At 35.1% G+C, this 12,937-nt stretch overlaps 1 protein-coding gene across 1 annotated transcript; it reads left to right on the plus strand.

The window, feature by feature from the left end:
* The first annotated feature begins 4,829 nt into the window (after positions 1-4,829).
* LOC118203998 (uncharacterized) lies at positions 4,830-8,860 on the plus strand. Its single transcript, XM_035376319.2, has 2 exons — positions 4,830-4,982; positions 8,605-8,860. The coding sequence occupies exons 1-2, from the start codon at positions 4,863-4,865 to the stop codon at positions 8,824-8,826; spliced, it is 342 nt and encodes a 113-aa protein (XP_035232210.2). The 5' UTR covers positions 4,830-4,862; the 3' UTR covers positions 8,827-8,860.
* Positions 8,861-12,937: the final 4,077 nt, after the last annotated feature.

The following is a 12,937-nucleotide window of genomic DNA, read 5'->3' on the forward strand; positions in this document are numbered from 1 at the left end:
ATTATGAAGAACGGCTTCAAAGGTTCTGAAACTGAAATTGATCATCTAGATGATATTCTGGAGAATGAAAAACATGATATGTGTTGCAAATATATATTAATAATAAGGTGATAATGATAATAAAATATTACTGTAAAACTAAAGACACAACGTTTATTCAGTAGTCTAGATTTATGTATTGTAGTCAGAAACAGAGCTTAAATTACGCCGGAGTTCACGGGAGCCCGGCTTCACTACTTTTTGAGGTAAATCGTAATTCTAGTCGGAACACTCAGGGAACCTAAATAAAAGGGCTCTAGCACTTCTTTTATATAAATGAAACACAGTTTCAACAGACCAAATTGTATTTTAATTACAAATATGTCTTAAATATCGATTCTAATTTCTGAATGCATGCCTGTCTTTCTCTGGGGAAGAAACCCTTTTTCGAAGGTTGAGACTGTTAATGAAAGGAAAGCCCCCACCCACGTGTCAAAGGCTTATTTTCTAGGCACTCTCATTAGTATCGCTTTTATCGTTTTACCTTTATTTATTGGTATGCTGGAAAACTAAAGATTTTTATTTCTCTCATTTCTTGAAATAGGACATTATACCATGTAATCAGGGCTTGAATTCAGCGGAGGCCGGCTAAGCTATTTCTTAGTTTTTAAACGAAATATAAATCCAGCCGAGGTCCCAAATAAGACAAGGTCCAATGCTTTATTTTTTTTAACTTCACTGCGGGCCACCCAAATTGCAACATCAAGAAAGGCAAGAGATATCACGACAAAATTTATTTAGTAGATAACATGTTGATGAAGTATCAAATGATTAAATTTATAGACTTCTGTGAAGTATGGTTCCTTCCAGTAGCCGCAATTGTTGGAGATCACCGCTGCCACACGCCTAGGCATTGATTCAAAGAGACTTTGGATGTGTTCTTGGGGTACAGCAGACCAAGCAGCTTCCATACGTTGCCAAAGTTGATCTGATGTGGGAGCTTGGGATGTAATCTGGGTCATTCGTTCAGAAACCATGGACCACATGTTTTCTATCGGCGAACGATCGGGAGAGCGAGCCGGCCAGGGAAGGAATTCAATTTGGCGATTGACGAAGAACACTTCGACAATGCGTGCCACGCGTGGTCGCGCATTATCCTGCTGAAATATGGTTGTGGGCAAGCCCTGAAGGTAAGGAAGGGCAACTGGCTCCAACACCTCGGAGATGTAGCGCTGGCTGTTTAAACTACCCGCAATGCGTACTAGAGGAGTGCAAGAAAGATATCAAATACCGCCCCATACCATAATACCTGGTGCAGGACCAGTGTGGCGGTGCATAACGCAGCTGTTCAGCATCCTCTCTCCACGGTGTCTCCAGACTCGAATCCGACCATCGTGGTGTTGCAGACAGAAGCGTGACTCGTCAGTAAAGACAATTTCATTCCATTCTGTCGTCCACATCCTTCTTTCATCGCCCATTGGCGGCGGAGACGTCTGTGGTTCTGAATCAAGGGTAGACGAAGCAATGGACGTCTTGCGGACAGACCACTCTGCTGTAAACGGCGTCGAATGGTACGCGCAGACACTGGATGATGCGTTACAGACTGAATGTGCTGTGCTATGGTTCGTGATGTGACTGAGCGATCCGGCACTATCATGCGCACAATATTCCTGTCATCACGTGAAGTGGTGCACTGATGTGGATGCGATCGAACACGTCCGTCCATCGTACCTTCCTGCATCCAACGGTCACATACGCGCATTACAGCTGTTTGGCTTCGTCCCACACGACTACCGATTTCCCTGAAAGATAATCCACACTCTCGGTAGGCCACTATCCTTCCTCTGTCGAACTCGGATACTTGATCAAACAATGATCGCTGTTTACTACGAGGCATAAACCACAAGAAAAACACAACTGCCAAACTTGAAATCGTTGAAAACTCCAAGCCCTAAATAGCGCTTTGAAGTGGCGCCACAGGCGCGCGTCATGTGCGTCTGCTTTGAAATTCTAATCATTTGCATATCTCACCTCCTCTAATGTATGTTGTAAATTTCATGTTATTTACATGCTTCCTTCAGGGTGTTGCATTTACGGTGGCTAGCAGTGTATTTATCCTGAATTTAATAATTTGTTAAATTTTCATTTACTTATATTTTATTCAATTTTAATTTTCAGTCCAGAAGGGCTGTTAATTTCATTTTGTGCATTTTGCGTTGATTCACTATAAATATCGGTTCACTTTTCAAATTCTTTCCACCAAATATTATCACCCTGTGTTATACTCAAAGATATTAAATAATGAATAATCTGCATAAATATATGTATGTTTCATGCATTGTGATAAAACGACGGTACCTAGAGCCATCAAATTTTGAATAACGTAATTTTCCACCGAATATGGTCATCTGGAAGCCCTAATTTGGAATTTAAAATTTGTTTTATTCTGGATTTTATATTTTGTAACACTTTAAGGAATTTTTGATTAACAAACTCAACGTTTTCAAAGCGAGCAACGGCAACACTGTACGAAAACAAACACATTTCTATCTCGAGCGCGCGAGACTGTGTATCGGAAATTCTAAACATATGCTCATTTTAAAATCATTTTGCGACATTGCTATTGAACTGAATTTTACGGTTTAAGTGCAAAGAACATGATATTTCATAAATAAAGGAACCACGCAAAACGTTAAAAACACTTCCGTTTGTGCGTAATATAAAATCTGAAAACATTCAGATTTTTTTAAAATTACTATTATATTATTTTAGTAATTATTTTATTTATGAATATTTTTCCTTCTTTCCTAACGGGTTTCCATAGTTTTCCGAAACTTCTGGTTTTAGAAATTAAGTAAGCCTTGGTAAAAATAAATATTTCGAAATATTGACAAATTCTTTGTGAAGGATGCTGGTCAGTCTAGCCGGAGTGCTAGTGAAGATAGTGATTGATTGTTCGAAACTCATTGTAACTACGCATTTTGGTGGTGAAAGATTACTTCAGTTTGTGAGGTAAGTGGATATTGAAAATTTATATTTTATTTAAGAAGAATCTCCGTTATACCTGAGTTTTAAGAACAATGTTATGATGAAAAATATAAGAGTTTCGATTTCATCTTAATATTGGTATAAAGTAATTTGAGAACAATTTGTGTTTTTGTTTTGAGTAATTATGAGTGAACTTATGACTTTTAAAACAAAAAGAGCTTGTTTACTTAGGAAAGTCATTAATTATATTAAGAAAATAGATGTTATTATAACAGCTGATGAAATAAATTTAATAGAACTAGAAGGGTTTGGTTTGGTTTATTGAGATTACGGCTAAGCACACTAGAGCTCTCCGCCTAAGGGAAGGGATGCCATCGTGGAGGACGTTCTAAGAAAAACTGGCTCGTATACACGTTACACATGGTGAAAACCACGAAAACGCCCATGCAGCCAGCCCGTTCGCGGAAATCGAACCTCGGACCGAACTACCAGTGTTCAGCGACTTTATCGCTCATCCGCTGGTGGGCTAGAACTGGAAGAATGTGCTGAATTATTAAAACAAAAACAAAGTGAGTTTAAAGAAGCTTGATTTTGAAATTGAAGGTTTAATTACAGATACTAAAGAATTAAAAAATGAAATAGTTAGTGTTCAGGATATGCGGATAAAATTCATTTATGGGAATTTTTACAGGTGAAAAAATATTAAAAATTCAAAGTAGTAAAAATAAATCTGATAGTGCAATTTCAGAACAGGTTTATGACAATATTAAATTACCAAAGTTAGTATTACCGACCTTTAGAGGTAATATTACAGAATGGATAGCTTTTTTGGGATCTGTTCAGTGCATGCATAAGAAATAACACAAATTTATCCAATGCTCGAAAATTGCAATACTTGCGTTATATGTTGAAACATAGACCTCAAACGGCAAGTCAAATAATGGCTGATCTACCAACATCTAGAGTAACACAATCGCGACCATTTCATAGAATTGGAATACATTTTTCAGGACCGTTCATGATCAAACACCGGCGTGGCGTGGACAAAAATCATTTAAATGTTACGCGTGCTTATTTATGTGCTTTGTAGTCAAACAGCACATCTTGAAGTAGTAGAAGATCTATCAACAAAAGCATTTTTAAGTATATTGAAACGGTTTATTTCAAGAAAAGGGAAGCCAAGTGACATTTACAGCGATTGCGGTACTAACTTTAATGGTACAGAGAAGGAAATCAGAAAATGCTTTTTGCAGTTAAAGCAAAATCAAGAAATTCAGGACTTCTTGTCTCTAGAGAAAATAAAAGGGATATTTAATCCAACTTCATCTCCCTATTTTGGTGGACTATGGGAATCAGCTGTAAAGTCAATGAAATTTCCCCTAAAGAGTTGGCGATACCGTGCTGACATATCCTGAATTTCAAACTCTGATAACGCAAGTTGAGGCTTGTCTCAACTATAAGCCGCTGTGTCAAATATCGTCTGACCCAAATTATTTAATTGCGTTAACGCCTGGTCATTTCCTAGTAGAAACGTCTTTAACTGCCATACCTGAGCAATCTAAGTCACAATTCCTTGAATCATCTTGACAGATGACATGTGAGACAGTTCATCTCTCAACAGTTTTGGAAAAGATGGAGTCGGAATACCTATCTCAACTTCAGCAAAGACCAAAGTGGCAAAAAAGTCAAAACGATTTAGAAATCAACGATATAGTTCTCATCAAAGAAGACAATCTACTACCTCTTAAATGGAAGTTAGGGAGAATAATTGCTGTTCATCCAGGCTCAGACCATACAATCAGAGTTGTTAGCATTAAAACTGGTCACGGTGTCATAAAACAACCAATCGTGAAACTGTGTCCTCTTCCAATACAGACTAAAAATTGTGACAGCTAATGTTGTTGTATTTTGTATTAGTTTTACTTTGTGTTTCATTAACAATGTTTTCATTACAGAATAAGAAGTTACAAATATCAACAATTGTTGGGGATTTCAACGGGGGCCAAGATGTTCATGTGAGTATTTCAAGCAAGTTATGAAATCTAAGATTGTTTGGTTTGTTTATTTGATGGCAAAATCATCAATCTGCTCCAACCGGAAGTATAAGATCATAGGTTAAGATTTATCGTTCATAGGTTAAGATGCATTTTATTCATATGTCATAGGTTAAGATTCATTGTTTTCGAATGTTTCCTTTTAATACTTGTGGGAACAAAACTAGTGATAAATAGAACTTTGTTCTTGTGACAGCCATATGGAATGGCTCGCTATGTTGTAGTAATTTTCGCATTATCAGAATTAATGTAATTAAAGTGAAGAATATGCAGTGCAATATCTCATGTGCTTAATTTTGTGTACGAGCCGCGTGAAACTACTAAATTAATTAAGTTAAAAATTTATAGCAGGTTTCGAACTTATAATTATTCATATTATTATAATTAACTGTTTCTCCATAACTTATATTACTGAATAGCAAGCAGGTGTATCAAAATTAAGATTCTGAATTGCACAAAAATTAAGATAAATTTCTTAATACGTATAAAAGTCTTTCCCATGTACTATATGAAACAATAAACATCCATAGTTAAACAAGCAATCTTGATAGGTATAGGGTTAGCGTTACTGCCTGCCGTATCACTGGGTCCGGGTTTGAACTCCGCGGAACACTTGGATGTTTGTATCTTTGTATAATATCTTTACTGCATGGGGGCACTTAAAATATATAGCGAGCTGAAAGTTCTTTCGATTGGTTTATTGGTAAGGAAAGCATAAGGAAGAGCACTGGGCTTGCCACTAAGGAAATTTCATTCAAAACTGAGACGGAATTGTGCGAAGTTTTACTGTCATCCTATAAAATGCGCACAAGCCTGCATTTCTCACCACGATAACTCGTAGACTTGTTCTGATGTTACTATCAGACAAGTGACATAAGTCTCAACAATAAACAGGAAAATATTAATTAAATATTAGCTAAAAATATTCTGTTAAGTATATACATCGTAAGGCAGAGAAGGAGGTATCACTATTTTAAAAATTTTGATTAATTGCTAATTATGAATTTGTTATGACAGTCTTCATCCTGAGATGTTCTAAACTTATGAGAAAAAGTGTTATGTTTCCCTCCTATCCATTCTTTGCAGGTGGAATTGATAGCACTATAAAACGAAAACTAAAATCGAATCTTGATCGACTATCTGATATCTAAAATAACAGAGTTAATTTACTTTTTTTATTCCGTGTTATACGTTTTCTACGGTAATATGTCTATTTTTCACAATAAATTATTATTTTAGCATGTAAAAATCTTGTTGATTAATAATTTGTTCCCTTTAGAAGTATCCGATGATAGTACTTTTCCTTGATAGTTGTTGACCAGTGCCTAACTACAGCAGTAATTTTTTGATGCTATCATTTCACGTTTTAGAAAAAAATCTGGGGTTCTATATCTTGGCATAAAAGTACACTGAGAGAAATAATGCATGAAGTTTCTTTCGAACAAGCCTAATACATTTTTACTGAAAAAAATATTAAATGACTAAGAAATGTTTTTCTTCTTATTTAGAAAAAGTTACGTTCGTTTCTAACTCATAATGGAATAATCACTATCATAATCCAAAAATAATGCAAAGATCCTTAAAAATTCCAACATGAAACATGAAGTAAATAATTTCCTTTGTCGTGAGAAACTATAATAATGTTATAAGGATTATTTCCCCTGAAAAAATTACATTTTAATTCGTTAACAAAAACTCGAGAAAGTTCTTTCTCAAATTACGCAGAAAGAAAAATTCAAAATTTTTATTTTATAAATAAAATTGTTCCAGTTTAACACAGTTAAACCTTTCTGTATCAAAGGAAAAAATTGAATAATTTTATACAATGTAAGATTTTTATTGCATGAATTTAGCAAAGTTATGTTAAACAAAATTATGATGTTATGTTTGAGCTTATTTCAATAATCTTTGAAGCATAATTAGTCGATTAAAACTGCTTAATTTATTTTTTAGCATCCTTTTCCGAACTCCAACTGTACATACAACAAGACAACTCCATAAAACGTCTGTGACTTGAAAAATTAGAAATAACATTTCAATTCTTTCTGAAATTGAAAAGATTAAATATTCTCTGAAAGTGATATTATGTGCTACGAAGCAGCATCAATTGATTTTGAGGAGAGTTTAGCTTATCAACAGTTCTATGATAGAAGAATATTTCTTAATAACTTAGGTAAATATAATTAATAAGCAAACAGATACTTCGCTGCGAATACAATGGACAAAACCTGCAGCAATATTGGCTTTGTTACCGTACTAGCCTTTTTTCCGTTCTTTGATGTTCAATGACAAATATTACCTTTTCTTCCTATTAACCTGGTTATACTATTCAGGGTAAATGAAGTATATACAGAAGGATTTATGTATTCTTGAACCTATTTATATTTCAAACACTGAATCCATATTTTGTCAAAATCATTTGTTCATGCTAAGGAAAGTAAGGAGAAGTTTTTGCAATGAAAAGCTATTGATGTGCTTAAGATATTTCTCAAGATCCTATTTGAGACACGAATACGGCGGCGCGTGTTTACTTACCTGAAAAAAAGAAAATTTTCCCCGAAACTATTTATACAATTTCCAGGATCACACAGTATGGAGTTTTATTTTTAAAATGCCCATTTGTTTTCACAGGAAAGGACACTAATGCTGTAAGAAAATTATACTAATCACCAATAACAGGAATGTTTCTTAAAATTCTTAGTGTGCTTGATTTTAGCCTCCCAACAGAATTTTAATTTAGGAATGAAGATAATTGGAAACTGTAGTAATTTAAAAGAAGTTTTCATAAAGAGTTTCTAAGGTCATAATAGAGAAAATCTTGGGATCCATTACTGTTTTTCGTTTTGAAATAAGATTATAGTTTGTATTCATAAAATTATTGCATATTAATTATACAGAGGTGTATCAAAAGTTCCTGAATTAGTTCGCTTGACAAAAAAGTACATTTTTTACATAAGCCTGAGCATTATCTATTTAGAAATAGTTATGTTGTTAAGCAATGCGTGTATCTCAATATTCCTATTATTGCTGGAGTATGGCATTGAAGTTATTTTTCATTGGCGAATCTATAACCTTCTGCATTTCGAGCAGCGTTTTGGAGTAAGAAAGGCGATTTTTTAATTGGATCTTCATCTTCGATTAATCTGTTCGCGTCTAATTGTTTATGTATGTTCCGCAGCAAAATAAAAAAAAATCGAGAAGGAAGAGCGTCAATTACAAAAGCGCGAGTCTGTGTCCCACTCGAGTACTGGACTTTGACTAATGGCTTCCCTATACCTGAGAATTCCTTCCTATCCTTCTAGCCTATACCTGAGAATCTGTTTATTGTTTTTTATGCTTTTTTTTACTGCAAATCGGTGGATAAAAGTGCGAATTACTTTTAAAAAAGCCATTTATTATATTTTTGCTCCTTTGTTTGCTGAAAATTTCAACATGGGACATATACGTTTCTCACTAAGTCTCATTGAGGATAAATGCGTCTCGGTCGGCTTTTGTTGTTTGTGTTCCAGTTTAGTTAATCTGCTCAAAACTATGCATATTTGCATATATATTTAAATATGCTTATATATTTCTTTTCATAAAGAGGAAGCTAGACGACACAGAACAACAGCTTGCTGATCGTTTTGGGGATGAGTCTAAAGACCCTGAAGATTCATTTCAAGAAACTGTTTATGAATTTGCTCCTTCCACCACAGAGATGACTTTAGGATCCGACATGGATGAAAGTAACTTTCTTCAAGAGAACCCGGAAAGGTTAGGTAATGATCAAGAAAATATGGAACCAGAAGTTGATGGCCGTACCTAAGGGAACCTAAAGGAACATTTATGTCCCAAGCGAATTTTTTGAAAATATAAAATCTAAAAAAATAAAAGGACATTGCTCTTACATATATGTGTTGTCATTTTATTATTTAACTCAAAAAGTAAAATGTTTTATAAAAAAAACGGCGGGAAAGGGTTAAAAGAAGAAATCGGCAAGAGCTAAATCTGGCGCGTAGAGAGCATGTGCATAAGCGATAATAAGTTGTAATTGGCTACAAACTCATGAAGGAGGTGTTCCCAATAACATGGTTCACTGAAGTCGTGTACGATCTAACGTGCATGAAGGATATTCAGAACGTTAGGTTGACATACGACACAAAAACAATGTTTGCAATGTCGTTGAACCTCCTCTAAAGTTCCCCATACAAAAGTTCCGGAATACGTTCTACAATTTCGGGCTTGATATTCTTGGAAGTTCTTTCAGATCACTCGTCATCTTCAAGAGACGTTCTTCGGCTTTTGAAGCACCTGTGCAAATATTGCGTATAACTCTTTGCCGAAGCATGGTCAATGCTTTAGTGGCCGATTCCTCCACTGTAACTCAAAGTTTCATGTTGGTGCCTTGTTCCACTTTTCCATCCGTAATATAATGACTACCACACACATATAATCACAAAAACACCTCTGTAATGACTCCCGAAGTTAACACAGCGATGCTTCTTGACACACTGCCTTATCAAGATTGAAGGTCATCATTGCTGCTGCCACAACTCTGTGCTAGTATTTGTTAGCAATCTACTAAGATAATCCACGAATGTTTTCATGCAGCCGCGTGTGTTTACGAATATTCTTTTGTCCAACTGCTATTCTCATTTTATACTGTAGATTTCTGCAAACACTTTGAAACTTAATATGTAATATATAACCGGTTTGATTTTAACCTAAATATCCGCTCCACATGCAAAATATCCACTTTCATTTAAATAGTATATACTCAGGCAATCAGCACTCCATTATATCAGTTTTTACTCTTGTGGATTTTAAAAAAATCTTTATGGACTTTGAGATCACGATGTATAAAACTGAAAATAAGATTGTAAAAGCTGCAGGGAGATTAAAATTCCTCATATCTGTATACATTCATCGTCAATCATATCATGCCTATTCATTTACAAAAATATATTATATGCAAACTTCTCATGACATGTGTGGGAATGTGTTTTGACGTGATTTATATTTCTTCATATGAACATGAATGAGAGGTTTTCTCTTTTGCAGTTGAAACTTTTCTCGTTTCCGGTGTGATAAGACGCCTTCCTTGCAGAAAGAAAGAATTAGTCTCTACACAGGGTGCCCATTCAAGTCCGGTACCATCCGTTTAACTGCCGAAAGGCTGCAGCTATAGTCATAAAATTGGTGTCTAGGTATAATAAAGTGGCTATGAGCTACTTTATGAGATAACTTACAGCGCCACCTGGTGAAAAACGGCAGAGTTAGCCTCCCTATCTCGAAAACGATACGAGATAGGAAGAAAAAGTGAATTACAAAGTAGTAGAGCGTCGTTGATTTAGTACGAATAGACACTGGATATGAATGCTAAAAATAGAACGCAGAAAATGCGCATTTCTTTCTTTGCGTTTTTCGAAACTGTGACGTCACGATAGTTGAACGAAAGGAGAAAAGATTATCTTTCGTATGAAAAATAGTGATGTCGCTTGTAATTAAAAGTCGATAGGACTGGGGTTCTAATCTCGCGGGGTGCATCTTTGTGCTGATTGTCTTTACAAACAGAGTAGACAACATACAGATCGTGCACAATCGTGTCTCAAAACGCATCAACTCAACGCAACTTCAGCTTGGTGTGCGAATTTGTGCATTATGCAAATAGTGTATGAAACGTCACACCTGTTCACCTGAGACATCTATAAAAGATATATCTCCTCGTGGTTGTATGTTGAAGATCATAGTCATGGAGAGATTTTTAAAAAATTGATTGTTGTGATGTGGTTCGATTTACGGTGAATGTGAGAGCAAGGCACAATCGGCAACGTTTTCCTGCAGTCCCGCATCCTTCATACAAAAGACTCCTACAGGTTGTGAAATGTTTAAGGAGATAGGTTGCATGACTAGCTGACTTCGATTCGGCAGACCAGCTAAAGTAGAGCGGAAAGTGCAACCGGAAGATGTCTCATATGGCTTCACATATCCAAAACGAAGCACAAGAGAGATAAGTGAAAACTGTGGCCTCTCAAAAAGTCGCTTTTGGAAAATTCTACATGAATTAGGTGCTCATCCATACCAACTAACATCTAATCAGGCATTACTAGACGGAGATATCGAGAGACGTTTCGCATGCTGCAGCTTCATTATGAACCAGATAGAAGTCCAGCCAACATTCTTGGGAGGTATAGTGGGGACGGATGAGGCATGCTTTTCGCGGAGTGAAATATACAATAGGCAGAACACCCATTACTGGGCACTGGGAAAATCCATCATGTTCTGCCGACATTTGACAGGTGACAGGTGACGGAGGACGGATATGCCTGATGTTTAACAGAGGTAAACAGGCATATGTCCCGCGTCCTCCCCTATCTAGTGGCAGCAACTCCCAGGAGCCTCATGAGGCCGCCTCGGGAGTTTATTGAAGAATTTTACGTAATTGTACATGGCCATACAAACCGTCTTAAGAATACATTAGTTTTGATCGATAGGCGAATGATTTGTTACATCTTGGTTTCTTAAACACTAATTACAGCATATACATACACATACACTTGCACATATAAAGATACATACAAAACATTTGTAAAACACATATAAAAGCACATATGTAACACATATAAAACATGTAAGTACATTATAGAATAACAGAAATTAGATACTAGTTTGCACACACTTATACAAGTAAAACACATATTTATAATGAAACATAATTAAGCTAATATATAGTATACATTACACTAAAGACACATATAGATCACATGTAAAATGCGCATATAAACATACATAAAGCATGCAGACACACTGTAGAATATTAAATTTTGTTATTAGATTGTAGTAATTGCAGATGAAACTTTACGCTGTATACATTATGCAATACATTATATCAGGTACACAATACTTATTTAATTTGAATAGATATGCAGCGCTTTTTATATACATAATGTTTACAGAATTGATACACAATGTAAAAACAGATCCACTATGCTTGTAAAGCATTAGATATTAGAAATTATACTGCGCACAATTGTACAAACAAAATAAGACACTATACTACTATATACAACACAGTTATGGTGTACAATTATGCAAACACAATTATACGAACGTATCAAAACACAGAATAAAACACTATACTACCATATATAACACAATTGTGAACAATTATATAAACACAATTATATTAACAGATTAAAAAAAATATACTATTATATACACACAATTATAGTACGCAGCACCATGCATGCTATGTTGTGTGATGTTGCTAAGCTATATATTTCTATGCGAAGCTATGATATTATATAGGTAATGTAGATACAATATTGATAGATGTAGATGAATTATACATTATGCATATGTCAGATACAGTGCAGATATAATACAGATAGTTTGAGTAATACAGATATGATGTGCAGGCAATAACTGTAGTGGAGACACTATGTTAAAGAATGCGCGGCGCTTATTTTATATTATATTAGATGCAGAGTGCTTATTGGATTAAAATAGGTACACAATACTTTTTATATACACATTGCTCACAGAACAAATACACAGTGCAAATCCAGATTCACAGTGCTTGTAGAGTATTAGTTGTTAGAATTTAGTTTGCGTACAGTTATATGAACATAATAAAACAAAAATAAAACACTATACAACTACATACAGCAAAAATTATAGAGTACAATATCATGCATGCTATGTTGTATGTTGGTGCCAAGCTAAATAATTCTATGCAAAGCTATAGGATTTCACAGGTACTGCAAATACAATGCAGGTTGTAAGGTATTGCAGGTAATGCATATTATGCAGGTAATGCACACGCAATGTAGATAGTTGCATAGTAATTATATGCTTCATATACAGCAGATACAGTGCAGAATTTGACAAATTCAGTGCAGAATGAGGTGCATGTATATTGCAGATAGTTTGTATAA

Source organism: Stegodyphus dumicola, chromosome X1 (assembly GCF_044657685.1).
Source record: "Stegodyphus dumicola isolate Sdum_Otavi_A_Nest chromosome X1, ASM4465768v1".
Taxonomy (NCBI): domain Eukaryota; kingdom Metazoa; phylum Arthropoda; class Arachnida; order Araneae; family Eresidae; genus Stegodyphus; species Stegodyphus dumicola.